This window comes from Pan paniscus, chromosome 19, assembly GCF_029289425.2.
Source record: "Pan paniscus chromosome 19, NHGRI_mPanPan1-v2.0_pri, whole genome shotgun sequence".
Taxonomy (NCBI): domain Eukaryota; kingdom Metazoa; phylum Chordata; class Mammalia; order Primates; family Hominidae; genus Pan; species Pan paniscus.
In genome coordinates, this window is record NC_073268.2 from 94,095,986 (window position 1) to 94,122,581 (window position 26,596).

Genomic DNA, 26,596 nt, shown 5'->3' on the forward strand with positions numbered 1-26,596 from the left:
CAACCTCCACCTCTTGGGTTCGAGTGATACTCCTGCCTCAACCTCCCAAGTAGCTGGAACCACAGGCATGCACCACCACACCCGGCTAATTTTTGTGTAAGTAGAGACGAGGTTTCACCATGTTGGCCAGGCTGGTCTCGAACTCCTGACCTCAGGTGATCCACCTGCCTCGGCCTCCCAAAGTGCTGGGATTACAGGCGAGAGCCACTGCGCCTGGCCGGGAATTCTTTAAGCTGATAACCATACATTATCTGTTGTATCTTCTCCCTGCCTGTGGCTTGTTTTTTTAGCTTTCATTATATGATATCTTTTGTTATATAGATGTTTTTAATATAAGCATAGTCAAATTTATCACCTGTTTATGTCTTATGTATTTCATGTCTTCTACAAGATGATACAATGTCCAAGGTCATAGAGATGGTCTCCTTTGCTTCCTTAATAAGCTTTAAGAAGTTTTGCTTTTCCTAATTCGCTCTTTACTTTATCTGGCATGTATACGATATAAGGGATCTACTTTCATTTCATGTGGCTAGACAGTTGTCCAACAGCATTTATTAGCCACCAGCTTATAATGCTATCCTTCTTTCAAACGTGTCATATAATTGAGTATGAACCTGTCAAATTGGGGGCTGAGCAATCCTCAAGTCCTCAAAGTAGACTATTAACAAAGGGCAGATCATTTTACAGTGTGACTGTTGTGGAATGGAACCAATAATACTGTGTATTCGAATGGCACCTCACATATGGAAAAGAATGCATTGGTCAGCCAGGTTATTAACCCCCTGCTTTCTCGGTGTGGGTTGCAGTGAGTGCTGTCTTAGTCAAGAGGCAGCCTGCCTTATGGCACAACCTGTCCATGAGGGAACCCAAACTGATGGTAAAATGAAATGTGGTAATATTTTCTGACAACAAGCCATAATCTCTGTGTGCTAACTTGGTCTTATTTTCTGTGTTAAATGAGGAATGGCTTATTTATCTCTTTAGTTAGTTATTATATTAGATAGTTTTTAGAGTATGTGCGAAACCAAATTGTCATAAACCAGGGTTATAGAGCCAACCCCTAATAATTGGCAGTGAAAAGAACCTAGTCATTTTATAGGAGTTTCAACATTTAAAGTTTTCTGTTGCCTGTCTTCATTTTTCCTTTGTAGTTTTCACCTGGAATTACGTACCTACTTTGAAATCACGTGGAGCATAATTCTAAAATCATTACATTACTCTTAAATCAGGCAATAAAAATCTCTTTTAGGTTGATATTAGCTTTAGTATGGTCTTTCTAATGATAATTTTTTTTGCACACTTCCTTTTTTTCCTTTAGCTCCATCAAACTTTAAAAGAGAATTTATTTGGGAAATTCATGTTTTAACTGTCCATAAGATTTTTCTTGTTAAAATAAATTTGAAGAGAACATAATTAAAAGGATCTAAAAGAGAAGAAAATATTTTATTGCAGTTTATTTGTATATTGTAGTATTTAGAGAAACTCACCAAGGATTTCTAAATCACATGTGTGAGTTTGTTGTATATTTGGGTTAAATTATTTTTTTAACATTTCTTTTACTTTATTTTTTAGTGATACATACTTGGAATAAAGTCTGCCAAAAAGTTGATCGAAATATAAGTTTGACTGCGATGTTGGAAATACTCAAATAATTATTAAAGTCATAGGAAATAAAATGTAGATCCAAACAGGGGATTCTTTAAAAGGACCCGAAGAGTTAAATACTATAAGAAGATGGCATATAAAGTTATTCTAGGGATCTCCAAAGAAAAGGCTCTAAAGAAATAGAAAACAAGGGTTGAGAGAATCTTTAGAGATCCAAAAAGATAGCACTTGTGGGGCTGAGATTCTTCTTCCTTCTTTTTCTTCTTTTTTCTTTTTTTAGTGATGTCCTTAAGCTACAGATTTTTTTTTTATTATGAATGTGCAGGAGACAGTGATAAACCAAATTGCAGATAAGATCAGATAAAGTAGTATACAGCTAATTAAACATTTCTTATCCTTAGTATTTTTGATAACATAAGATAGCATTGTCTCATATGTCTTTTCTCTCTTTCCTTCCGTCACCACTTCCCCCACCCCAAATATTGGTTCTGTTATGATTCTGCAATGCAATTTACAATTTTTGTCTACTGAAAGCCATGTTTCGCCTCTATATAATACTGTAACCTAATTAGAAGTCTTAAAGAGAACTACAAGTTTTATTCAAAACTCCACGTGAACTTACTGTCATTGCCAGTGTTTCTCAGTCTCTGTATTTATAGGAGTTGCAAAGTCACTTATCTTTCAAAGCTGCCTTTACTACAGATGCTTTCAGAGATGCTGATGTGCTAACGTGCATTGTGAGTATTCTCCAGGGGGAATAATAGTACAGTGTAGTGGTAAGAATTGATATAATTTTAAAAACATTAACGCTCTTTAAAATGGGATCTATTAAGAAGACAAATAGCTTTTTTCTTTAAGTCACTTTTTTAGTGTTTGTCATTCAGATTTGAAGACTTGAAATAAAGAGCTTCCCCAAAGACTAGTTAACAGTTGATTCATTGACAAATGAGTAGAAAATCTAATTTCGAATTTTGTTTCATCTTTTTCAGATCTCAGTCATAGTGGATTGGCAGATCATTATGAAAATTCCCACTGGGGACAGCAGCCTACTTACAGAAGCGAAGCCAACTGCAGCTGGGATAAAGTGATAATAGATAGGACTGACAAGGAGGCGTGGCCTTCCATCACAGGAACAGAGACTGAATCTGCCTCAGAATGTACTACAGACACTGACTCTGCCTCCAACTGTGGCTCAGAGAACAGTAGCATGGCTACAGGGAGTGCCCAGGGCAACTTCACTGGACATACCAAGAAGACAAATGGCAATAATGGCACCAATGGCGCACTCGTCCAAAGCCCTTCTAATCAGAGTGCCCTTGGAGCAGGGGGAGCGAACAGTAATGGAAGTGCGGCCAGAGTGTGGGGTGTAGCCACAGGCTCCAGCTCTGGCCTGGCTCACTGCTCTGTCAGTGGTGGGGATGGAAAAATGGACACTATGATTGGAGATGGGAGAAGTCAGAATTGCTGGGGTGCTTCCAACTCCAATGCTGGCATTAATCTTAACCTTAATCCTAATGCCAACCCAGCTGCCTGGCCTGTACTTGGACATGAAGGAACCGTGGCGACAGGCAACCCTTCCAGTATTTGCAGTCCAGTCAGTGCCATAGGTCAAAATATGGGCAACCAGAACGGGAACCCAACAGGCACTTTAGGTGCTTGGGGAAACTTGCTGCCGCAAGAGAGCACAGAACCACAAACGTCCACTTCTCAGAATGTGTCTTTCAGCGCACAACCTCAGAACCTTAACACTGATGGACCAAATAACACTAACCCCATGAACTCTTCACCCAACCCTATCAATGCAATGCAGACAAATGGACTGCCAAACTGGGGCATGGCTGTTGGTATGGGGGCCATCATCCCGCCCCACCTGCAAGGCCTTCCTGGTGCTAATGGATCATCAGTTTCTCAAGTCAGTGGGGGCAGTGCTGAAGGAATAAGCAATTCTGTGTGGGGACTGTCCCCAGGTAACCCTGCCACAGGAAATAGCAATTCTGGGTTCAGTCAGGGGAATGGAGACACTGTGAACTCAGCATTAAGTGCTAAACAAAATGGATCCAGCAGTGCTGTGCAAAAGGAAGGAAGTGGAGGAAATGCTTGGGATTCAGGACCTCCTGCTGGTCCTGGAATACTCGCCTGGGGAAGGGGCAGTGGCAACAATGGCGTTGGTAATATCCATTCAGGAGCTTGGGGCCACCCCAGCCGAAGCACCTCTAACAGTGTGAATGGGGAATGGGGAAAGCCCCCAAACCAGCATTCCAACAGTGACATCAATGGGAAAGGATCAACAGGGTGGGAGAGTCCTAGTGTCACCAGCCAGAACCCTACCGTACAGCCTGGTGGTGAACACATGAACTCCTGGGCCAAAGCGGCATCTTCTGGAACTACAGCAAGTGAAGGAAGTAGTGATGGTTCTGGCAACCACAATGAAGGAAGCACTGGGAGGGAAGGAACGGGAGAAGGCCGAAGGCGAGATAAAGGGATTATAGACCAAGGGCACATCCAGTTGCCAAGGAATGATCTTGACCCAAGAGTTCTGTCTAATACTGGTTGGGGACAGACTCCTGTAAAGCAAAACACTGCCTGGGAATTTGAAGAATCCCCTAGGTCTGAAAGGAAAAATGACAATGGGACAGAGGCCTGGGGTTGTGCAGCTACTCAGGCTTCAAACTCAGGGGGGAAGAACGATGGGTCCATCATGAACAGTACAAATACCTCTTCAGTATCTGGGTGGGTCAACGCGCCACCTGCCGCTGTGCCAGCAAACACAGGTTGGGGAGACAGCAACAACAAAGCGCCAAGTGGCCCGGGGGTTTGGGGGGACTCGATAAGCTCTACTGCTGTTAGTACTGCTGCTGCTGCCAAGAGTGGCCATGCTTGGAGTGGGGCCGCAAATCAGGAGGACAAGTCACCCACCTGGGGTGAGCCTCCAAAGCCCAAATCCCAACACTGGGGAGATGGACAAAGATCAAATCCAGCCTGGAGTGCAGGAGGGGGAGATTGGGCAGATTCATCGTCTGTCCTTGGACACTTGGGGGATGGGAAAAAAAATGGATCTGGATGGGATGCTGACAGTAATAGGTCAGGGTCTGGTTGGAATGACACCACGAGATCTGGGAGCAGTGGCTGGGGCAACAGCACAAATACAAAGGCCAATCCAGGTACAAACTGGGGGGAGACTTTAAAACCTGGCCCCCAACAGAACTGGGCTAGCAAACCCCAAGACAACAATGTGAGTAACTGGGGAGGAGCTGCTTCTGTGAAACAGACAGGAACAGGGTGGATCGGGGGGCCGGTACCAGTCAAACAGAAGGACAGCAGTGAGGCAACTGGCTGGGAAGAACCCTCTCCACCGTCCATTCGCCGCAAAATGGAAATTGATGATGGTACCTCAGCTTGGGGGGACCCAAGCAACTATAACAATAAAACTGTAAACATGTGGGATAGAAACAACCCGGTCATCCAGAGCAGTACCACGACCAATACCACCACCACCACCACTACCACGAGCAACACCACACACAGGGTCGAGACGCCGCCCCCGCACCAGGCCGGTACTCAGCTGAATCGATCACCGTTGCTTGGTCCAGGTAGGAAAGGTATTTCATGTTTCTTTACAAGTTTAAAAAAAAAAAAAAAAAAAAAAAGCTTATTCTCATTATATATTCATGAATACTCCGAGTAGTGTTTTTTATAGCAAATAGCATTAAAATAATTTAAGTTCCCTATCACCGTGCAATATTGTATCTAAAGATTATCCAGTGAGAGCAAAGTAGGATCCTCTGGTGGTTTTCTATTCAAGAAAAAAATATATTAAGCACACTCAGTAGAACATCAAGCGAATGTTTTGGTGGTGGCGGTGGTGGCCTGGGGTGGAGATGATGGATTTGAAAGCAATGACAGTGCATGATTCCAAGATTTCGTAACCATTTGGATACAGGAGCAAAGAAGATAGGATAGACATGGTTCAGAACTTGGGCAAGTTGGCAGATGACTGTGTCAGTTCACTGACATGCCCATGAGCACAGCAGGAGGCACAGAGCTCCAAGTGTCCAGTGAGGACAATAAAAGGTCCCAGATACGGAAGACCAGTTCTCAGCCAGAGGGGCAAGGTCCAGAGTAGAGAGATTTTAAGGTGGCAAAGTCGTGAGCATGTTTCAGAGCTGTTAGAAAGGAACAAGTGGAGATGAGAATGAATGAAGAGGGAAGAGATCCCTGTGTCCAGCAGGACAAGGGCACTTCATCCATCTCGTGAAGCAAGGAGCAGGAAAGAGCACTGCACAGGTGGGCCAGGCTGTCATGGCCAGAGGGCCAAGGCCACCTTCTGGGGTTCTTTTCTCTCTGGGAGTGTGAATACTAGCCCAGAGTGGAGGAGGGCTGGCTAGGAGCAGCAGCACGAGTAGAGAGGGAGCATGCATTAGCCCATGTAGAGGACAGGAACAGAGAACTGACTTGACTGGGGCCCCTGGAGGGTTGCTGGGCAATGTCAGGGCCCAGAGATCACCATACACAGTGAATTTATTGGGACCTGCCATGTACTAGGCTGTACTCTAGTAGCTGGGGAAACTGCAGGAAGCAGAACAGTCAAAAGCCTGTCATGGAGGGGTCTAGATCTAGTGAGGGTGGCAAACAACACACGAATTAAAGTATATACGTAGTGTTGGGCAGTGATGGTGCAGGGAGGAAACAGTAAGCCCAGAAGGTCTGCATGCGGGGGCCACTGGAGTTGGGGAATCACCATCTTGTGTAGGGCAGCCTGGGCATTTGGGCACCTTTTTGGTTTTTGTCATAAGCGTTCAACAGGAGAATGTCCTGCTTGCTGCATTAATTCAATTATGACTGCCCTACAGGACCTCCCCTGGCCCACCAGCTGGGCCCTCCAGCCTCCTCGTAGACTTCTTGGTGGTTCACTTGTACCTCTCTGAGGCTGCCACATCAGGAATCCTTTATGGATCCTCAAGACAGTTTTAGCCTCCAGCTAACGCATCAGTGTCACTAAACCAGAGGTCAAAAATCAGTGGTCCATGGGCTGCACCTAGTCTCACAAATGTGCCTTTTTGGCCCACATTTTTTCTGTGAATTGGCATTTTTTTAATGCAAATGTTTTATAGTAAATTCCAGATTTCTGGCTTCCTTTGGAAACCTGAAAAGTCTGACATTGGATTCACATGGCAGCAGTCAGTCAGAGCCACTTGCCTTCATAAGGGCCTGTGCATTTTCTCCATACCGTGTCACGTTGCCCCCCGGCCCCTGACGGTTCCCAACACTGAGGCTTTTGATCAGTAGCCACTGAGCATCATCAAGCTTGCGCTGCTGTTCTTACACTGGGCCTGTTTACGTTAACTGACTGGTTCCTTGGAGTACTTGAATTTGTGATTCCAGTTGTTTACTAATATATGACTAATATTTCTAGGCCCTTACATTTTATAAAGTACTTGGGGGGATAAGGAGAAGCAGGAAGAAGGAAAATGAAGGGATTTGAAAAATAAGATTAGGTCGGGCGTGGTGGCTCATGCCTGTAATCCCAGTACTTTGAGAGGCCAAGGCGGGCAGATCATCTGAGGTCAGGAGTTCGAGACCAGCCTGACCAACAAGGTGAAACCCCATCTCTACTAAAAATACAAAATTAGCCGGGCATGGTGGCACATGTCTCTAATCCCAGCTACTCAGGAGGTGAAGGCAGGAGAATCATTTGAACCCAGGAGGCGGAGGTTGCAGTGAGCTGAGATGGGGCCATTGCACTCCAGCCTGGGCGACAGAGCGAAACTCTGTCTCAAAAAAAAAAAAAAGAAAGAAGGAAAAATAAGATTATTCCTAAGTAAGGAATAGTCTAGTGGGACAGGCTAGTAATATCAAATTTAATGGAGTTTAATTAGCATTATAGTAAAGGTATGCAGAAAGTGATCTGAGAGCCCCCACCTGTAATCCCAGCTACTTGGGAGGCTGAGGTGGAAGGATGGCTTGAGCCCAGGAGTTCAAAGCCTGCCTGGGCAACATAATGAGACCCCATTTCTTTAAACAAACAAACAAAAAAGCTTCAGGAACAGAATTAATACAGTCATGCATAGCTTAACAATGGTGATACATTCTAAGAAATGTGTCATCAGACAATTTCAGCATTGTGTTAACATTATAAAGTATAGTTACATAAACCTAGATGGCATTGCCTCCTGCTCACCTAGGCTATATGGTACAGCCTGTTGCTCCTAGGCTACAAACCTGCACAGCATATTACTGTACTGAATACTGTAGGCAGTTGTAGGACGATGGTATTTATATATCTAAACATGAAAAGGGGACATTAAAATATGATATAAAATATTTAAAATGGTGCACCTGTATAGGGCACTTAGCATGAGTGGAGCTTGCAGGACTGGAAGTGGCTGTGGGTGAGTCAGTGAGTTAGTGGTGAGTGAATGTGAAGGCTTGGGACACTACTGCACACTACTGCAGACTACGCACACCACTCAGACTACTGTACGCTACTGGAGACTACTGCAGAGTACTGTACACTACTATACACCACTGCAGACTACTGTAAACCACTGCAGACTACTGTACGCCACTGCAGACTACTGTACACTACTGGAGACTACTGCAGAGTACTGTACACTACTATACACCACTGCAGACTACTGTAAACCACTGCAGACTACTGTACACTACTGCAGACTACTGCACGCCACTGCAGACTACTGTACACCACTGCAAAGTAGAGTTCACCACCGTATACCACTGCAGAGCACTGTACATCACTGTGGACTACTGCGCACCACTGCAGACTACTGTAGACTACTATACACCACTGCAGACTACTGTAGACTAGTATACACCACTGCAGACTACTGCCCACCACTGCAGACTACTGTACGCTACTGGAGACTACTGCAGACTACTGTAGACTACTATACACCACTGCAGACTACTACAGACTACTGTACACTACTGGAGACTACTGTGGACTACTGTACACTACTATACATTACTGCAGACTACTGTACACTGCTATACACCACTGCAGACTACTGTACGCTACCATACACCACTGCGGACTACTGTACGCTACCATACACCACTGCGGACTACTGTACGCTACCATACACCGCTGCGGACTACTGTACGCTACCATACACCGCTGCGGACTACTGTACGCTACCATACACCGCTGCGGACTACTGTACGCTACCATACACCGCTGCGGACTACTGTACGCTACCATACACCGCTGCGGACTACTGTACGCTACCATACACCGCTGCGGACTACTGTACGCTACCATACACCGCTGCGGACTACTGTACGCTACCATACACCGCTGCGGACTACTGTACGCTACCATACACCGCTGCGGACTACTGTACGCTACCATACACCGCTGCGGACTACTGTACGCTACCATACACCGCTGCGGACTACTGTACGCTACCATACACTGCTGCGGACTACTGTACGCTACCATACACCTCTGCGGACTACTGTACGCTACCATACACCGCTGCGGACTACTGTACGCTACCATACACCGCTGCGGACTACTGTACACCACTGCAAAGTAGAGTTCAGCACTGTACACCACTGCAGAGTACTGCGCAGCACCGCAGACTGCTGTAGACTTGGTGAACACTGTACACTTAGGCCACACTACATTTATTAAAATATTAAAAGATACTTTCTTCAGTAACACTTAGCTTAAAACACACATTGTACAGCTTCACAAAAGTATTTTTTATATTCTTATTCTATGAGCTTTTTTTTTGTACCTTTTAAACTTTTTTGTTAACTAAGACACAAACGCACACGTTAGCCTAGGCCCACACAGGGCCGGGATCTTCAGTATCACTGTTGTCCACCTCCACACGTTGTCTCATTGGAGATCCAATAACAGGAAGTACAGTAAAGACATAAACTGGTAACAGAGTCTTGTATCAGCATCATCAGTTGTGTGTGCTAGACCTTGCTGTGACTGGCTGCACAGTAGGTTTGTTTACACGAGCATCACCACAAACACGTGGGGAATGCATTCTGCTACATTATGATGGGTACGGCGTCACTAGGTGATGGGAATTTTTCAGCTCCATTATATATAATCTTAGGGGACCATTGTCCTGTACGCAGTCAGTTGACCAAACCGTCACTATGCAGCCCATGACTATTTTAAATTGGCTTGCGTGTCCCATCCACCCTTAGTGGATAGTCCCAATTTGAATGCCAACTCCTGGAAGAGTTCAGGCTACAGAGGGCCCTATGCCTGGCACTGGAGTCGTGCAATAAATGTGGTCTGGCCATGGTTGGCAGTCATGTATGGAGCATTTTTATGGATCATCTCATTGGATTTTTACAGCTCCTTGGGCCTCATTTTACAAATGAGACCTAGGAGATTAAGTAGCTTTCCAAGGGTACATATGTGGGAGAGAGATGGTGAAGTCTCAGATGTGTAATATATACCATGACCTGCTGACATTTCTAAAATATTACATCCATGACACCCTACAGAGGTTAGAACCACATTGCATTTGTTGGGGGATCTCTCCCCTTTGATACGCGATCCTTAGAAACTTTTTCTTTTAGAGACAGAGTCTTGCTATGTTGCCCAGGCTGGTCTCAAACTCCTGGCCTCAAGCCATCCTCTCACTTTGGCCTCCCAAAGTGTTGGGATCATAGGTGTGAGCCACCATGCCTGGCCAGAAACTCCTTTTTTTTTTTTTTTGAGGCAGAGTCTCACTCTGTTGCCTGGGCTAGAGTGCAGTGACACAATCTCATCTCACTGCAACTTCCACCTCCCGGGTTCAAGCGATTCTCCTGCCTCAGCCTCCCAAGTAGCTGGGATTACAGGCGATCACCACCATGCCTGGCTAATTTTTGTATTTTTAGTAGAGATGGGGTTTCACCATGTTGGCCAGGCTGGTCTGGAACTCCTGACCTCAAGTGATCCACCCACCTCAGCCTCCCAAAGTGCTGGGATTACAGGCATGAACCACCATGGCCGGCCCAGAAACTACTTTTTTTTTTTTTTGAGACAGAGTCTTGCTCTGTTGCCCAGGCTAGAGTGCAGTGGCACAATCTCAGCTCACTGCAAGCTCCGCCTCCCAGGTTCACGCCATTCTCCTGCCTCAGCCTCCCGAGTAGCTAGGACTACAGGTGCCCGCCACCACGCTCGGCTAATTTTTTTTGTATTTTTAGTAGAGACGGGGTTTCATCATGTTAGCCAGGATGGTCTCGATCTCCTGACCTCGTGATCAGCCAGCCTCGACCCTGCAAAGTGCTGGAATTACAGGCGTGAGCCACCACGCCTGGCCCAGAAACTACTTTTAACTTGTTTTTAGTAGCCAAAACATGAGAGCTTCATGCTGAGAAAGGCATTCTTGTTCAGTTAAAAGGGCCAAAATAATTCTCTTTTATATGAAAAATATTTATAGATTTTTTTAAACAAATTGCACACATTATCACCAAATATAAAGAAGAAAAATGTGCTGTAACTGCTACACCTTAACACAGTGTTTCTGTACTCTGTTCTCCCCGGCAACTTTTGCAGCCTGTGCATGCGTGTGCTCTTTGTAGGTGTAGCAATACTATAGGAGCAGTTGCAAATCTAGTTTTACCAATTAACAGAGACAAATAAAAAGTTACACAAATTTTTTTCCATGTGGAAGTGTGCTCACATGCTGAAAGTATGTTAAGGTTAGTATATTGTACAACATATGGGGTTATTTGTTCATTTTTTTCATTTATAACATTAATCTCTTTTTCTAACACTGGCATAAAGTGGCTACACTGAGTATTATTCCTGCCCTGTATTACCTGTGATGTTTAACTCTCAGACATGAACCAAGCCTTCTTTTGCAGTGAGAGCAAAGTTCATCACCCTTAAGAATTACAAGTAATCATAGCCTTTCACTCTCCAAACTTGTTAGACCAAGCTATTATTTGAGCCTGTAGAAGTAACAGTTCCACACCAGTTCCCTTCATAGAGGTGACAGCATGCAGGAGTGGTATTACCCCTGGTAGCAGCCCCTTGCCCTCCTCTCTGGGGACTGTGCCATCTGGGCAGTCAGGGTCAGCAAGGGCAGCAGCAGTCTCAGCACCTGCTGGGCCGTGCTGCCCACTGGCTTGAATGCCTGCGCAGCTTTCCATAGCTACTGGGATTCCCAGACAAAAGCCTTCCACTTGTGACTACTTCATGAAGTTTCTGCTATTTTTAAAGTTGGTGTTTTTAGGTTTTATTCAGCATAGGTTGACCTATGCTGAATTTATAGAATTTTCACTTATGTCAGAGTTTGGGTTTTAAGTTGTTGATCATTACCACTTAAGGGTATTGATCTCTCCTATCTTATAAAATATGATTTCTGAATTACATTTTGTGTGTGTGTGTGTGTTGTTTTAAAGGAACGAATGCTACAGTACAATCATTTTTGTCCTATGCTTGTTGATATTAATTAGTTTTCTGTGAGCCTGAGGAAAACTGGTATTATTTTAGGAAATGCAGTATAGCTTCCTAAACTGGATTGTCTGGACCTGGTTCAGGTTCATTCTGGAGATAAAACAACAGTATTAGTCCAGAGAAATATCCCTGTGCCTGCCTTTTTATCAGAAATTGTAGGCTGCCTGAGAAGGGCTCCAGAGGCCGCACTTGACACAGGATGTGAAGTTGTCTACACTGGCTCGCACACATCCTCCTCCTCGAACATTGCCTCAATCAGTCAGTCTCTGGTGCGAGCCAGAATTGCAGGACCTGCTACCTTGCGCTCTGCTGTGCATACGAAGCTATTAAGTCGTCATAAAATCAGTCTGCTGTTTTACCAGTTAGTGGGATGTGGCAGAAAGGGAGAAAGTGCAAACATAGCATTTATGTGTGTTCTAAGGGAATGAAAGCAGATCCTAAAAATACTCAGCAACATGATTACCTCGCATACTCAGACATAAATATTCTGGGACACTTAAAAACCAACTTGCAGACACACAAGAGAACATTGAATATTAATTAACAAAACCATTTAGTGAGTAATGGAGCCTCATAGTTGGCTCTGAATCTAACAATGAGATTGAAGAAGAACTTCCAGGGATTTCATCTCTGAACCCAGATTTCACTGAAATGTAGATAATTTTAGAGTCAAATATGAAGGCCATTATACAGTTGATCCAAGCTAAACCAGCAGCAGTGGGGTAGTGACATCTTACTGTGTCTTCCAACAATGGCTAGAAGTAAAATATCATTACATATGCCAATCAGAAAACTGGCAGGGAGTATACTGCTAATACTGATCTTAGTCTAGAATTTGTTGTGTGTTCATTTTGCTGCCTGTTTGCAGCTCTTCAGAGATGTATCTCAGCCGTAGCAGGTATTCCAGCTGTGCTGGTGGTGACCACTGTGGGCTCCTACAAGTCGGCAAAGGCTCTAGCCAGAGGCACACTTTACTTTGCATGTGGGTACTTAATCTGGTGATATTTGCTTTAAAACTTAGTTTTCTGAAACAATTATCATCGTATAAAATATAAAACCAGAGGTTGTGTGCATTAATCATGGAAGAGGCATATCTCCAATTCACTAAACTAAAACTTGGAAAAAATTAGATTTAGGAAGCTTCTACCTAAAAAGATGAGACGTGTATTGTTTCTATAAGTCTCATTAGCAGCAGAAGCCGGAGAGCAGTGGCCTTCCTTCCAGACTCCTGTCCTAGGAAGTTTATCATTCTTTAGTATAAAAACTACACCAAAAGACAGTCACCTGCAGATGGAGTGAATCAGCAAGATCCTGTTACAGCTCAGCTGTTTTCACATAACTTCAGAAATACATCCCATTGACCTCTGCAGCCAGAAGTAATTCTATTTTAAGCACTATGCAGTAGTTACTAAAAGAGAAATGATCTGAGTGATCTATGCTTTTTGTGGATGTGGGATTTTTCTTGGGTTTGGATTTGGCTGGGTTGTTTTTGCTTTCCTGTGTTTGAGGGGCTTGGTAAGTGGGACTGGACTTCAGCAAGGACTGGGGAGTTGGGAGCCTGCTACGGAAGTAGGAAGAGATGCTTCTCAGTGCAAGTCCGTGGCGTGAGACGTGTGAACCCCACATGCAAAGGCCTTAGCTTTAGGTACCTTCAATTCACAATAGATAAATGATGAAGACAGTTGAAAATACAGTGTGAGGCCGGACACAGTGGCTCACGCCTATAATCCCAGCACTTTGGGAGGCTGAGCCGGGTGGGTTGCTTGAACCCTGGAGTTTGAGAACAACCTGGGCAACCTAGTGAGACCCACGTCTCTACAAAGAATACAAAAATTAGCTGGGCATAGTGGCACACGCCTCTAGTCCCGGCTACTCAGGAGGCTGAGGCAGGAGGATCACCAGAGCCCAGGGAGGTGAAGGCTGCAGTGAGCTGTGGTTGCACCACCACACTCCAGCCTGGACAACAGGAGACCCTGTCTCAAAAAAAAGAAAAAAAGAAAAAGAAAATATAGTGTGCCCCCCGCCACCGATAGCAGTAGGAAAGAGTTAGCCCATTAAAATCTGTATTAGTATCGTGAAATCAAAACTGTATAAGATGGTTTTCCTTTTCTAATACTTCACATGATGACTCAATAAGGCAGGCAGAAGAAGCTGTTCTAAGGGAAGTTACTGTGCAGCTCGAGGCCCGTGGTCAGCTTCTAGAAAGGACCCCGAATCTGTAACCCTCAAACAGAGTCCCCTGACTTTGGAACGGAAGTGTCAAATGCCCACTACAAAGGCTTTCAGAAAAGTAGGATACTTTGCCATCTGACTGTACTCTTGTATAATGAGCAAACTCTTCTATATAAAGTTTCATTGTATAAAGACCCATCTTGATTTCAGATAAGAAAGTTTTATTGATCTTACAGCTATCAGTTCTGCTCTGTTCCTCCATAAGCAAGTACCCAACCAGCCATCATAGTAAATTTGCATTAAGTTTAAAGGCCGTTGGTATGAGTAAAAAATCTCATCTCATTAATATTTAGGTCAGTACCTTAAAAAGCCAAGCACATAGCAAGCACTCAATAAATGCCTGATCGATTGCATTTTTAATCGTTTATCTTTTTTTTTTTTTTTTTGAGACAGAGTCTTAACTCTGTCACCTAGGCTGGAGTGCAGTGGCACGATCTCAGCTCACTGCAACCTCCGCCTCCCAGGGTCAAGCAATTCTGGTGCCTCAGCCTCCTGAGTAGTGGGTACTACTACAGGTGTGTGCCACCATGTTGGCTAGGCTGGTCTCGAACTCCTGGCCTCAAGTGGTCCACCTCAAGTGAGCCACCATGCCTGGCCTAGTCCTTTATCATATACTCTTAATTAATTACAATTGGCCACCTTTTAACTAAAACTTTCCTCCCAAAAAGGACTGCCCATCACACTTATAAAGCTATGTAAGTGGCATCTGTGGAACAAGCTATAATTAATTTCTTATTTCATAGAGGAAAGAATTTCATCCACTGACTTAATTGTCTGTAGTGCTTAAGATGTGATGTGCTTAACAATGTTCAGTGAGAGAAAGATTCTCTGTTTCTTGGTCCTATTTCTTGGCCTTTTCTCTGTCTGCTGCTCATTTTTATACCCAGCTTCCAGATGCACTCTGTTTTCTCCATTCTGAAGGAAAGATGAAGAATGTATATTTTAAAATTGAATGAAAACTACATATCCTGGCTGTGTTTTATTATCCCCATCTCTGTTTGTTAATTTGAAGAAATTGAAGGGAGGTAACGATTCTAAGACACCATAGTACGGAAATATTCTGCAAAAAGCAGTAGTATTTGAAGGATCATTTTTAAAAGTTTAATATCAGTATTTTAAATGTAAGAAATTTGTTCTACCTCATCAATTCTAACTTTAAAAGAATCCCTATAAATTATTAACAAAAAGATGCCAAATTCACTCTGATGATAAACACTTAACAGTGGAGATTATTTTAATTCTATGTACTTAAAATCATTTTCTGTGTGCTGAAAATACTTGTTTTGCATCAAAATTTTCTATTGCATTTCAGTTTTTAGCATCTCTTCTAGAACCTTTAGAGTGTCAGGTGGTACATCCTAGTGTTTCTGTTAGGATGGCATTGTAGGTAAATTATAGTCTTGCCAGATTCAACTGAAAATGAAAATACTGGGCCAGGTGTGGGGGCAGGCATCTGTAATCTCAGCTACTCAGAAGCAGGAGGATCACTTGAATCTAGGAGTTCGAGGCTGCAGTGCACTATGATCACACTTAAGAATAGCCACTGCACTTCAGCCCAGGCAACGTAACAAGACCCCATCTCTATTAAATAAATATCAAAATGGAAATATTTGGTTTTTTAATTTTTTTGAGTAAGCAAGTGTTCTTCCATTTCTAAGATTTTGAAACATGATGCTTGCAAGTCGTTTGCCTTCTCCATGAAAATACTCACTAGACATTTCTCCTGCCTTTAAGAGGAACTTAAAGTTCTTTATAAAAATCAATGAACTATGCTTACCACCATCTTAGTATTTATCCTTAGTTTTGACTTAATTAAATAATTTGTAATACCTATTGCCTTCTCAAAGAGATGGAGGTCTAGAGATGATAAACAAATTCTAGGTGAGTTCATTATTTAATTACCTACAGTAAATTAGTATTTTTATAGCTAATTGGTCTTTAGCAACACATGAGTTATTTTAGCTTACCAAAACCTTGATAATTTTTATTAGCTATGTTAACGTTTCTGATTTAATTTTGTCCTTTCAATTTGTAAAACTACTTCTCCCAATATATATTATTGTCTTTTGTGTAATTAAAGGTAATATTATAGTTAGCAATTGCCGGCGATAACTGGTTAGGGCTAACTCCCCTGTTATTGGTAACTATTTGCATAATATATTCCTCAGCATAGAGCTTGTAATTTAAAATGATTTCTAGGTTGTGTGTCCTTTTGTTATTAATCATTCTTACTGCATTTTCTTAGAATAAGGCGTATCAAGGGAACTGATTCCATGCTATTTTTAGTCAGAAAATTAATACATTTTGTAATTGATATTGTAATATCCATGTTGAGGCCAAACAATGTAAAATTGATGGTTAACTATTTGCATTTTATACTGTTTTTCTCTTGCACACAGTCACATACTTTCTACAGTTATGACTTAAAATATTTATATTTCTGTCTCTGAGCAAAATGTATCTATATGAAAATTACAACTGATACAAGCTGTCAACTTATCAACAGTGTCAGGTGAGCTTATGGCAGAAGCAAAAGATTAGCATTTGAGTTTATTTGGAAAAATAAAATTGACCTATGCAATATAAAATGTTTTTTGTACTGAAGTGTGAAGGGCGTGGGGAAATCCTTCTTATTGCCTTGTTTCATAACCTCTTCTGTGCCTGTAGATAATGCAGTTGGCCCTTGAACAGTTTGGGATTAGGCTTACCAAAAGTATAACTTAGGACTTCCCAAAAACTTAACTACTTGACCAGAAGCCTTATTGATAGCAGTCAGTTAACACATAATTTTTATGCCTTCAGAGTTTTATACAATAAGATAAGCTAGAGAACAGAAGACATTATTAAGAAAATTGTAAAGACTGGGTACGGTAACTCACATCTGTAATCCCAGCACTTTGGGAGGCTGAAGTGGGGGGATCACTTGAGGTCAGGAGTTCGAGACCAGCCTGGCCAACATGGTGAAACCCCGTCCTTACTAAAAATTCAAAAATTAGCCGAGCATGTTGTTGCGTGCCTGTAGTCCCAGCTACTCAGGAGACTGAGGCATGAGAACCCCTTAACCCGGGAGGCGGTGGTTGCAGTGAGCCAAGATTGTGCTACTGCACTCCAGCTTGGGCAACAGAGCAAGACTCTGTCTCCAAAAAAAATATATATATATAAATAATATATATATATGTATAATTTTAATTGTAAGGAGAAAGTATACTTACTATTCATTAGCTGGAAGTGGATCATCATAAAGGTCTTCATCCTCATCATCTTCATGTTGAGGAGCAGGCTGAGGAGGAAGGGGAGGGCTTGGTCTTGCTGTCTCTGGGGTGGTGGAGGTGGAAGAAAATTTGTGTATAAATGGATCACTGAAGTTCACACCCGTGTTGTCAAGGGTCACCTGTGATTCTATATGCATCTCTAACCTGTTTCCACAAGGGACCAATCCCTGAAGATGCTGTTGCAACAGGACTTGGCAAAGGAATGAAAGGGTTCCTGAAAAACCCTCCCAGAGTACCTGTAGGAACTACTCTGATCCATAATTCAACTCTCTTCTGCCTTCTAAGACAGATACCTCAGATCTCTCTCAGCTTGTGGGTGGTACCATGGGAACTGTCTGCATTTTCCAGTTATGAGTTTACCTTTATGTTTTTAATCTGCCATCTTCTCATTTCTTTGCCCAGATAAGGTGATCTGTGTCTATGATGGATAAAAGATAAACAAGAATAATATTTCAGTATATATTTGCAACTCACAAATTTTTCTTAGAATGATTTCTTTTATGTCATTACATATAATACAAGATGTAAACAAGCTATTTAACCATAGTTTTAAACTATTCTTTTAAACCCTACTATGTTGCAAATGCTGACAATTGAATAGGCTTTAATGTTTAATGGACTTTTAAAGTTGAAAATAGGTAGAGGTCAGGAGTTAGAAAATGGCAATTTTTTACTTTTTCATGTTTTGAGACAGATTCTTGCTCTGTCGCCCAGGCTAGAGTGCAGTGGCACAATCTTGGCTCACTGCAACCTCTGCCTCCCGGGTTACCAAAGTATAACTTAGGACTTCGCAAAACTTAACCACTTGGTTCCCGGGTTCAAGAGATTCTCCTGCCTCAGCCTCCCCAATAGCTCGGATTACAAGTGCGCGCCACCATACCCAGCTAAATTTTTGTATTTTTTGTAGTGACAGGGTTTCACCATGTTGGCCAGGCTGGTCTCGAACTCCTGACCTTAAGTAATCCACCCGACTCCCAAAGTGCTGGAATTACAGACATGAGCCACCACATCTGACCAGTTTTAAGAAGCCAAACAAGCCATGTGCAGTGACACGCCCCAGTAGTCCCAGCTACTTAGGAGGATTGAGTGAGCCCAGGAGTTGAGGGCAGCCTGGGCAACACAGCGAGTCCCCATCTCTAAATAAAAATAAATGAATAAAAATTTTAAAATACAAAGCTAAACAAATCTGATTACATGTAATACATTTGCCTCCTTTAAATTTTCTACTAAAGGCTATTCTAAGGATAGATTATCTTGAAATTATTTTGAAATTGAAAACTGAATTATATTTTTACTTTTCTCTGATGCACTTTCATTATTTTCTCTACCCCTTGGAACCTTTTTCAGTTTCATCAGGCTGGGGAGAAATGCCTAATGTTCACTCAAAGACTGAAAACTCTTGGGGAGAACCATCCTCCCCTTCTACCCTGGTGGATAATGGCACAGCAGCATGGGGGAAGCCACCCAGCAGTGGCAGCGGGTGGGGAGATCACCCTGCCGAGCCGCCGGTGGCATTTGGAAGAGCTGGCGCACCTGTTGCTGCCTCAGCCCTGTGCAAACCAGGTAAGCCTAGCATCCTGCTTGCCCTGATCTGGCAATTTCCAAATTGCCAGACTCAAAGTATTGAATTTTAAAGATTAGAGTTTTAGGATACTTTCCTCATTATATTTACACTTTAACTACAAACCAAGAGTCTTGGCCAAGTACAGTGCCTCACACCTATAATCCCAGCACTTTGGGAGTCCAGGGCAGGAGGATCGCTTGAGCCCAGGAGTTTGAGACCAGCCTGGGCAGCATAGTGAGACCTTGTCACTACAAAAAAAATTGAAAAATTAGCCGGGCATGGTGGCACACGCCTGTAATCCCAGCTATTCGGGAGGCTATGATGGGAGAATTGCTTGAGCCCGGGAGGTTAAGACTGCCCTGAGCCATGATTGTACCACTCATGAGCCTGGGCAATAGAGCAAGACCCCATCTCTTAAAAAAGGGGAAAAAAAAGCCAAGATTATAAAATATTTGCCATGCCTGATACATGAACACGAAGGAGCTTTTAAGAGATGTCCGTACCCTCCTTTTATAATAAACAAATAAATGCAAAAGTCAAAGCAACCCAGCATATTATGTTTGATTCTCCTGGTAATACCCACACTACTTCAGCAGTATTCTTGTACCTGCCACATTAAGTAATTTAAACCTGCTATTTCACTGAGCAAGATAGATAAAGCATGTCATCTTCTTGAGATTAGCTTTTGAAAATATGTATTACCTCACAGCAGCCTAACGCATCTTGCCGTATTGCCCTGCTTTCATCTTGTCAACAGAATTCCACTGTGGGTGGAATTTGCCATGTTTGTTTACAAGTTGTTTATGCCTAAACAACTTGAAAAAATTTTTAAAAGGTACATTTTCCTCCCATTTTCTGAAAGTGTAGCAAATATGCAGGTAATAAGTATCCTTATAAGTGTCCAGATTATGTATACCAAGTGGAATTCTTATATGGGTGTTTTGCAATGTGATATTTGTAATATTAACATGAGTATAAGATTACTGATTTCAATCTGATATTAAAATTAATTGTGGCTGGGCATGGTAGCTCACGCCTGTAATCTCAGCACTTTGGGAGGCCAAGGTGGGTGGACCACCTGAGGTCAGGAGTTCGAAACCAGCCTGGCCAACAAGGTGAAACCCCATCTCTACTAAAAATACAAAAATTAGCTGGACATAGTGACGAGCGCCTCTAATCCCAGCTACTCAGGAGGCTGAGGCAGGAGAATCGCTTGAACCCGGGAGGCAGAGGTTGCAGTGAGCGAAGATCAGGCCACTGCACTGTAGCCTGGGAGACAGAGACTCCATCTCAAAAAAAAAAAAAAAAAAATTCGTTGTTCACATAACTGCAGAAGCTTCATCTTTTCTTTGGACATTATTAGATGTCCTAGATCTTAAAATGCAACTTTATTGGTTTTGTACTTTGTGGGTTTTTTTGGTTTTTTTTGTTTTTTGTTTTGCTAATACTCGATAGTATGTTCCATATAGCCACCACTCTGCTCAAAGTATTCCATTTATATTACTTTTTTTTACAAACCTAAAGGATAAGGGAACTTGTGAGTATTTAGATTCATGCGCCATTTTGAGCAGTGTGTTCTATTTTGAGAATTTGTCCTTGGAGGCACAGTTATGTGCCTATTCCATATGTTTATTAGCCTTGTATCTTCATTGAAGACCCAGCTAACTGTGCTCTTACCTAGTCTTTGCCCTTCTTCATATTCTTCCAAGAAGTGAAAATTTGGGGTAATTTTGATACTGAAAATCACTTTGTATTTTAAGATAGGAGGAAAAAACAATATCTGAAGTGGAAACTCGATAGTCACTTTGTAGCTCCATCTGCCTAAGGCCTCCATCCTGCTAGTCTGTAAGCATCTCCTGCGGGCTTGTTAGAAATGCAGCCTGTCGGGCCCAACCTCAGGCCTGCCAGACTTCACATGATCCAGCTGACTGTCACGAGTGGACAGGTTTGAGAAGCTCTGGTCTGTGTGACTTAATGCTCATAGGTTTGGATCAAGCAGTGATTAAGAATCAGACAGAGATGCTCATTTCAGCAGCACATGTACTAAAATTGGAACAATACAGAGAAGATTCGCGTGGTTCCTATGCAAGGATGAGATACAGATTTATGAAGCATCCCATATACAAATTTTCCTGCCACTTGTGATGGCCCATGACTGTAATCCCAACACTTTGGGATGCCGAGGCAGGAGGACTACTTGAGCCCAAGAGTTTGAGACCAGCCTGGGCAACATAGTGAGACCCCATCTCTATTAAAAAGAAAAAAAAATTAGCTGGATGTGGTGGCACATGCCTGTAGTCCTAGCTACTTGAGAGGCTGAGGCAGGAGGATCACTTGAGCCCAGGAGTTTGAGGTTGCAGTGAGCTGTGATTGCACTACTATAATCCGGGCAACAGAGCAAGACCCTGTTTCAAAAAAAAGAAAAAAACCTACAAATTTTAAAAACCACACAGGACAATGAAATGTTTTAGGAATCTACATTTCTGTAGCCTTTTCATACCATGTAGAGATTGCCACCTTCCCTGGTGGCCCCAGGATTTGTTCTTAGCATGTTTATGTTTCAGAATGATGTGTAGTTGGTTAAGGAAGTTTAGAACAGCACAGAGTACAAATAGCTGATGTTTGAAGGAAAAATTATATACATACACATGTTTATTTACATATGTAGCAAGAGAAATTCAATTCTGAGATCTGGGAGAAATGAAGGCATAAAAAGGTAGATTACAATGCATCATTTGTCCCACGACCCCTAAATTATATGTTACAGTGGAAGCATTGTCTGCGTTAGGGACATGAATTTGATAAGTTCATGTTTGCTCTATTTCTAGCTTCAAAATCTATGCAAGAAGGCTGGGGCAGTGGTGGGGATGAAATGAACCTCAGTAGCAGCCAGTGGGAGGATGAAGAAGGGGACGTGTGGAATAATGCTGCTTCCCAAGAAAGCACCTCCTCCTGCAGCTCCTGGGGGAACGCCCCCAAAAAAGGACTCCAAAAGGTAAGTGCAACACTCTTAACGACGGTGCACCCTGAAAACCAAAGGTACTTCAGACACGTTCAGTATCCAGTTAATCAGACAAAAAGATAGACCTGAGGTTCTCAAAGTGGTCTTAGGACCCTTGGAGGTCCCAGAGACCCTTTCAGGGGAGAAAGCAAGTCACAACTATTATCGTGCCAGTGCTAAGACTGTCTTTTTCATTTGAAGTCTCTCTCCAGTATAGGGTAGAGGTGTCCAGAGATCTTTATTGTAGCAGAGAATGTGCAGAAACAGGCATGAAAATCCAGCCATTTCTCTTAAGCCAGACATAGAGATTTGCCAAAAGGCAAAACGGTGCCACCCTTCTCATGAAAAATTAATTACTTTTTATTTTAAAATGTTAGGTTAATGTGTAGTGACTATTACTTTTAAGCAAAATTATATTTTTAAATTTTCTCAGTTTTAATTTCTAATACAGTAAATAGCAATAGACACAACTCATATCAACAGAAGTTCTTTGGGATCTTCAGTCTCTAAGAGAGTATTATAGGGTCCTGAGACCAAAAAGTGTGAGACAGATGGTTAAGAAGTCTTAAAACAGATGGGCAGGCAGGGCACAGTGGCTCACACCTGTAATCCCGGCACTTCGGGAGGCCAAAGTGGGTGGATCACTTGAGGTCAGGAGTTCGAGTCCAGCCTGGCCAACATGGTGAAACCCCATCTCTACTAAAAATACAAAAACTAGCTGGGCGTGGTGGTGGGTGCCTGTAATCCCAGCTACTCGGGAGGCTGAGGCAAGAGAATTGCTTAAACCTGGGAGGCGGAGGTTGCAGTTGCAGTGAGCCAAGATCGCCTCACTGCACTCCAGCCTGGGCGACAGAGCGAGACTCCCTCTCAAAAAAAAAGACACAAATGTGCGGTCATCTAGAAAACACTGAGATACACATCTCATATATACATGAGCTACATGAGACGTGTATCTCATTTTTTTCTAGATGACTGCCCAATTCAGTCCACATTCAGCATGACTGAATTTCAAGTAGTTCACAAATTTAAATATTAAAAATATGAAAACGTGAAAGAACATTAAAAACAATTTTGGACTCAGAGAGGCCTAACTATGACCAAAATCTAAAAGCCATAAAATAAAATTTTTTTGTGTCAATAGATAAATGTAAAAACTGTACATGACAGAAAATACCATAATCAAAGTCAAAAGAAAAATAGCAAACTGGAAAAATATGTTTATAACTCATATCATAGAGAGGGCCAATCCCCTGATACATAAAGTCCTAGAAACTGATTTTTTAAAAAAAAATCAGCCAGAAACCCAGTAGAAAAAGGAGCACAGAATGTGAAGAGTAGCTGGTCCACAGAGAAGGAGCACCAGTGGCTCCTAGACACAAACTCACAGGAAGGCAGTGCAGTTCCAGACAGCACTCAGAGACACCTGCCATTTTTCATCTCTCAGACCCACAGAAAGCCAACGTTTTGATTTTTTTATTTAAAAAAATTTTTTTAGAGACAGAGTCTTGCTGTGTCACCTTAGGGGCTGGAGTACAACCTTGAACTCCTGGGCTCGAATTGTCCTCCTGCCTCAGCCTCCTGAGTAGCTGGGTCTACAGGTGCATGCCACTCTGCCCAACTAATTTTATTTTTTATTTTTTCTGTAGAGACAGAGTCTCACTTTGTGGCATTTATACAGTTTTGTATTGCAGCATTTTTGTGGTAAAAAGATAACAATTTATATGTACATTGATGAAGTAACAAGTTAATTATGTCACTTCTACATTATACAAAACTAAAAGGAAATTCTATGTATTGATATGAAAAGATCACTAAAGTACATTGTTAAATGAAAAGCAAGGTGCAGAAAAACATGTACAGCACACACCCTATTTTGTGGGGTAGGAGGAAGAAAACGTGTGTGTGTGTATGTGAGTGTGTGTATGCATGCATGCACACGTAGTGTGTCAGCTTCTACAGAATGTTCTAAATTCTCTGGAAGGGCAAATAAGAAACTGCTATGAGTAGTGCCTCTTCGAGAGAACAGGAACTAAGCAAATGGGGTGGCATGAGATGAAAACTTTCTTTATACCTTGTTTATACTTTTGAATCGTGTGAATGTATTCATGTTCAAAAAAATGTAGTTTATAAAAGCATTCAGTTAATAATCAGCAGAAACCAGAAACTAAAATCAGAGCTCTCCGCTCATGAGGAGTAGAAGTGATTACAGACATCAAAAAGAATCCTTTTTACAGTTGGGCTGGCAAATAATCCAGTTAATGATGGGACCAAAAATACCAAATTGGTAAATTAAAATCTTGACTAATCTGGCTCTGGCAGCATAGTAATGATTGAAATAGCCCCAAAATAAGCTAGTTCCTTGAGGAAAGAAAGCCTGTTTATAGAGCTCCATATGCTCCATGATATAGCTGTGGCAGGCTCAATTGTGAAAAACACTATGAAGAATATTTTTGGAAGGGAATTTTTTTCATATTGTAATAATGCATCATTAGAACCTTTGCATTTATAGGCTCAGAGGGAAGTTATTGAGAAGCCTCCTGGCTCTTCTGTGGTGCCGTGCCCTCCCCCACCCCCACTGCTCTTTCTGTAGCTGACCTTTTTCCTCATCCTCTCCTTCACTGACATTTTCCTCCTTATTCCTTTTCTCTACCCTATGAGCTATAAGTAACAAATAGTTAATAAAATTAACAGGTTGTTTCATCCTTTCTTCTTGCTGCCTCTTTACTCATTGGAATAAACCCCCTCATTTTATCATTTTTCAGAATAAAGCTTAGAAAAGGCAAAAACTGTAATTTTTAGTAAACTTCACATAGGGCTGTGTTCAAGGGAGCGCTTAGGATTATTGGATAGTAAAAGTAGTCTATATTTGTGATAAACTAAATTAATTATCTGGGAAAGAGAAATAATTATCTTGCTTTAAGTTCATAAATTGCACATATATACCAACCTGCAAATGTACCTTGATGCTTTCCATAGCAGTAGCCATGAAATACTGTTAGGGAGTTTCTGGAATACAGCATTATTCAATGTTAATACAAAAAGATCCTGTGACTTTTAAATGACCCTGAATTTAGACTGTCTCCCATTTCTGGTAGAAATGCATTAAAATGTAGCTCATGGACTTCCCCCTTTCCCACACTTTGTTCCAGGGCATGAAGACGTCTGGCAAGCAGGATGAGGCCTGGATCATGAGCCGGCTGATCAAACAACTCACAGACATGGGCTTCCCGGTAACTGGCGTCGTAGTTTACTGCTACCCACCATGCTTCCCAAAATGAAATGCCCTCATTGTTTCCTCTCCATGTTTGTTATGTGTGTCAGAAGACACCAAGATTGAGGAATGAGATATTGACATCATCTAACTCTTAAATCTCCCTTTTACCTGGGTAGTTTGGGTTAGAGATCATTGCTTTGAACTACAGCAAAGACCCACATAATTTCTATCAAAAAGGGTGTGAGAGCCTTTTCCTAGAATAGAAAATGCTTTTTTTTTTTTTTTTGGAGACAGGGTCTTGCTCTGGCACCTAGGCTGCAGTGCAGTGGTGTGATCAAGCAATCCTCCTGTCTCAGCCTCCCGAGTAGAGCTGGGACTACAGGCGTGAGCCACCATGCTCAGCTAATTTTTGTATTTTTGGTAGAGATGAGGCTTCACTGTGTTGGCCAGGCTGGTCTTGATCTCCTGGGCTCAAGCAATCTGCCCGCCTCGGCCTCCCAAAGTGCTGGGATTACAGGCATGAGTCACTATGCCCAGCCAGAAAATGCTGTGTGATTTTTAATTTTCATTGGTTTATACAGTTTTATGTTTACTTTTAATTTATAATTAAACGTGAATTTCATTAGTGTATAGAGTATATTGACAGAGATCACAAAAGAAAACTTGATGTAAAGTACTAAGGTTTCATATCCAGAAAAAGTATCCTAACCAGACCTACTTAGTTCCTAAGTTTCCAGTCATATGTAGGGAGAATTCATATTGTAGGGCGTTCCCCTGAAAATACCACAGTCTGTTCAATTCCTGAGATTGGATGGCAGTTCAGATGGCAAGGGATGTCGCCCATATTCGCCATGTATTCCCTTCATGGGACTTCTTTCAAAATCCTTATTCAAATTAGTGTTTATCTTTCCATTACCGTAGATGCTTCTAAAAGAATGAGTCCAGAATGGCCTCCATGTAGCGGAGGAACCCCATCCTTCACACTGGGTACAGGCCCTCTGCATTGGGCAGGGCATTGTGTTGGTGGCCCAGGCTCTGCCTGTGTGAGTGGGCAAGAGGTTGACGGTGGCTTCAGCGTGTCCTGATTTATACTGTCTCAGTTATCATGGCACCCTAGCGGCTTCAGTCATCCCCTGAGATTACTGTGTTCCAGTCATAAATTATCAAAATGAATCTACTTGTTTTGTTTTTCTGTTTCTTAGAGAAAAGTTGTTGATGGTGGAGCCTAGAGTTGATGAAGCGAAAAATGCAGCTCTGCACTCCGACAGTG

At 42.3% G+C, this 26,596-nt stretch overlaps 1 protein-coding gene and 1 non-coding gene across 18 annotated transcripts in view; both read left to right on the top strand.

Moving 5' to 3' along the window:
* The window catches only part of TNRC6C (trinucleotide repeat containing adaptor 6C), a 150,011-nt gene that overhangs the window by 88,394 nt on the left and 35,021 nt on the right, over positions 1-26,596 (top strand). For 10 of the 17 annotated variants that reach the window (XM_063599435.1, XM_034942982.4, XM_034942981.3 and 7 more), the window contains 4 exons: positions 2,595-5,204; positions 18,895-19,110; positions 21,940-22,106; positions 25,262-25,342. In XM_063599435.1, the coding sequence (XP_063455505.1) occupies positions 2,595-5,204; positions 18,895-19,110; positions 21,940-22,106; positions 25,262-25,342 (3,074 nt within the window). The remainder of the gene's footprint in view (positions 1-2,594; positions 5,205-18,894; positions 19,111-21,939; positions 22,107-25,261; positions 25,343-26,596) is intronic. The other 7 variants (XM_063599436.1, XM_055101579.3, XM_055101586.3 and 4 more) reach the window with 2 other exon arrangements.
* On the top strand, positions 21,131-21,237 carry LOC112437614 (U6 spliceosomal RNA). The gene has a single exon (XR_003026181.2). It is a non-coding gene; the product is annotated as a U6 spliceosomal RNA (small nuclear RNA).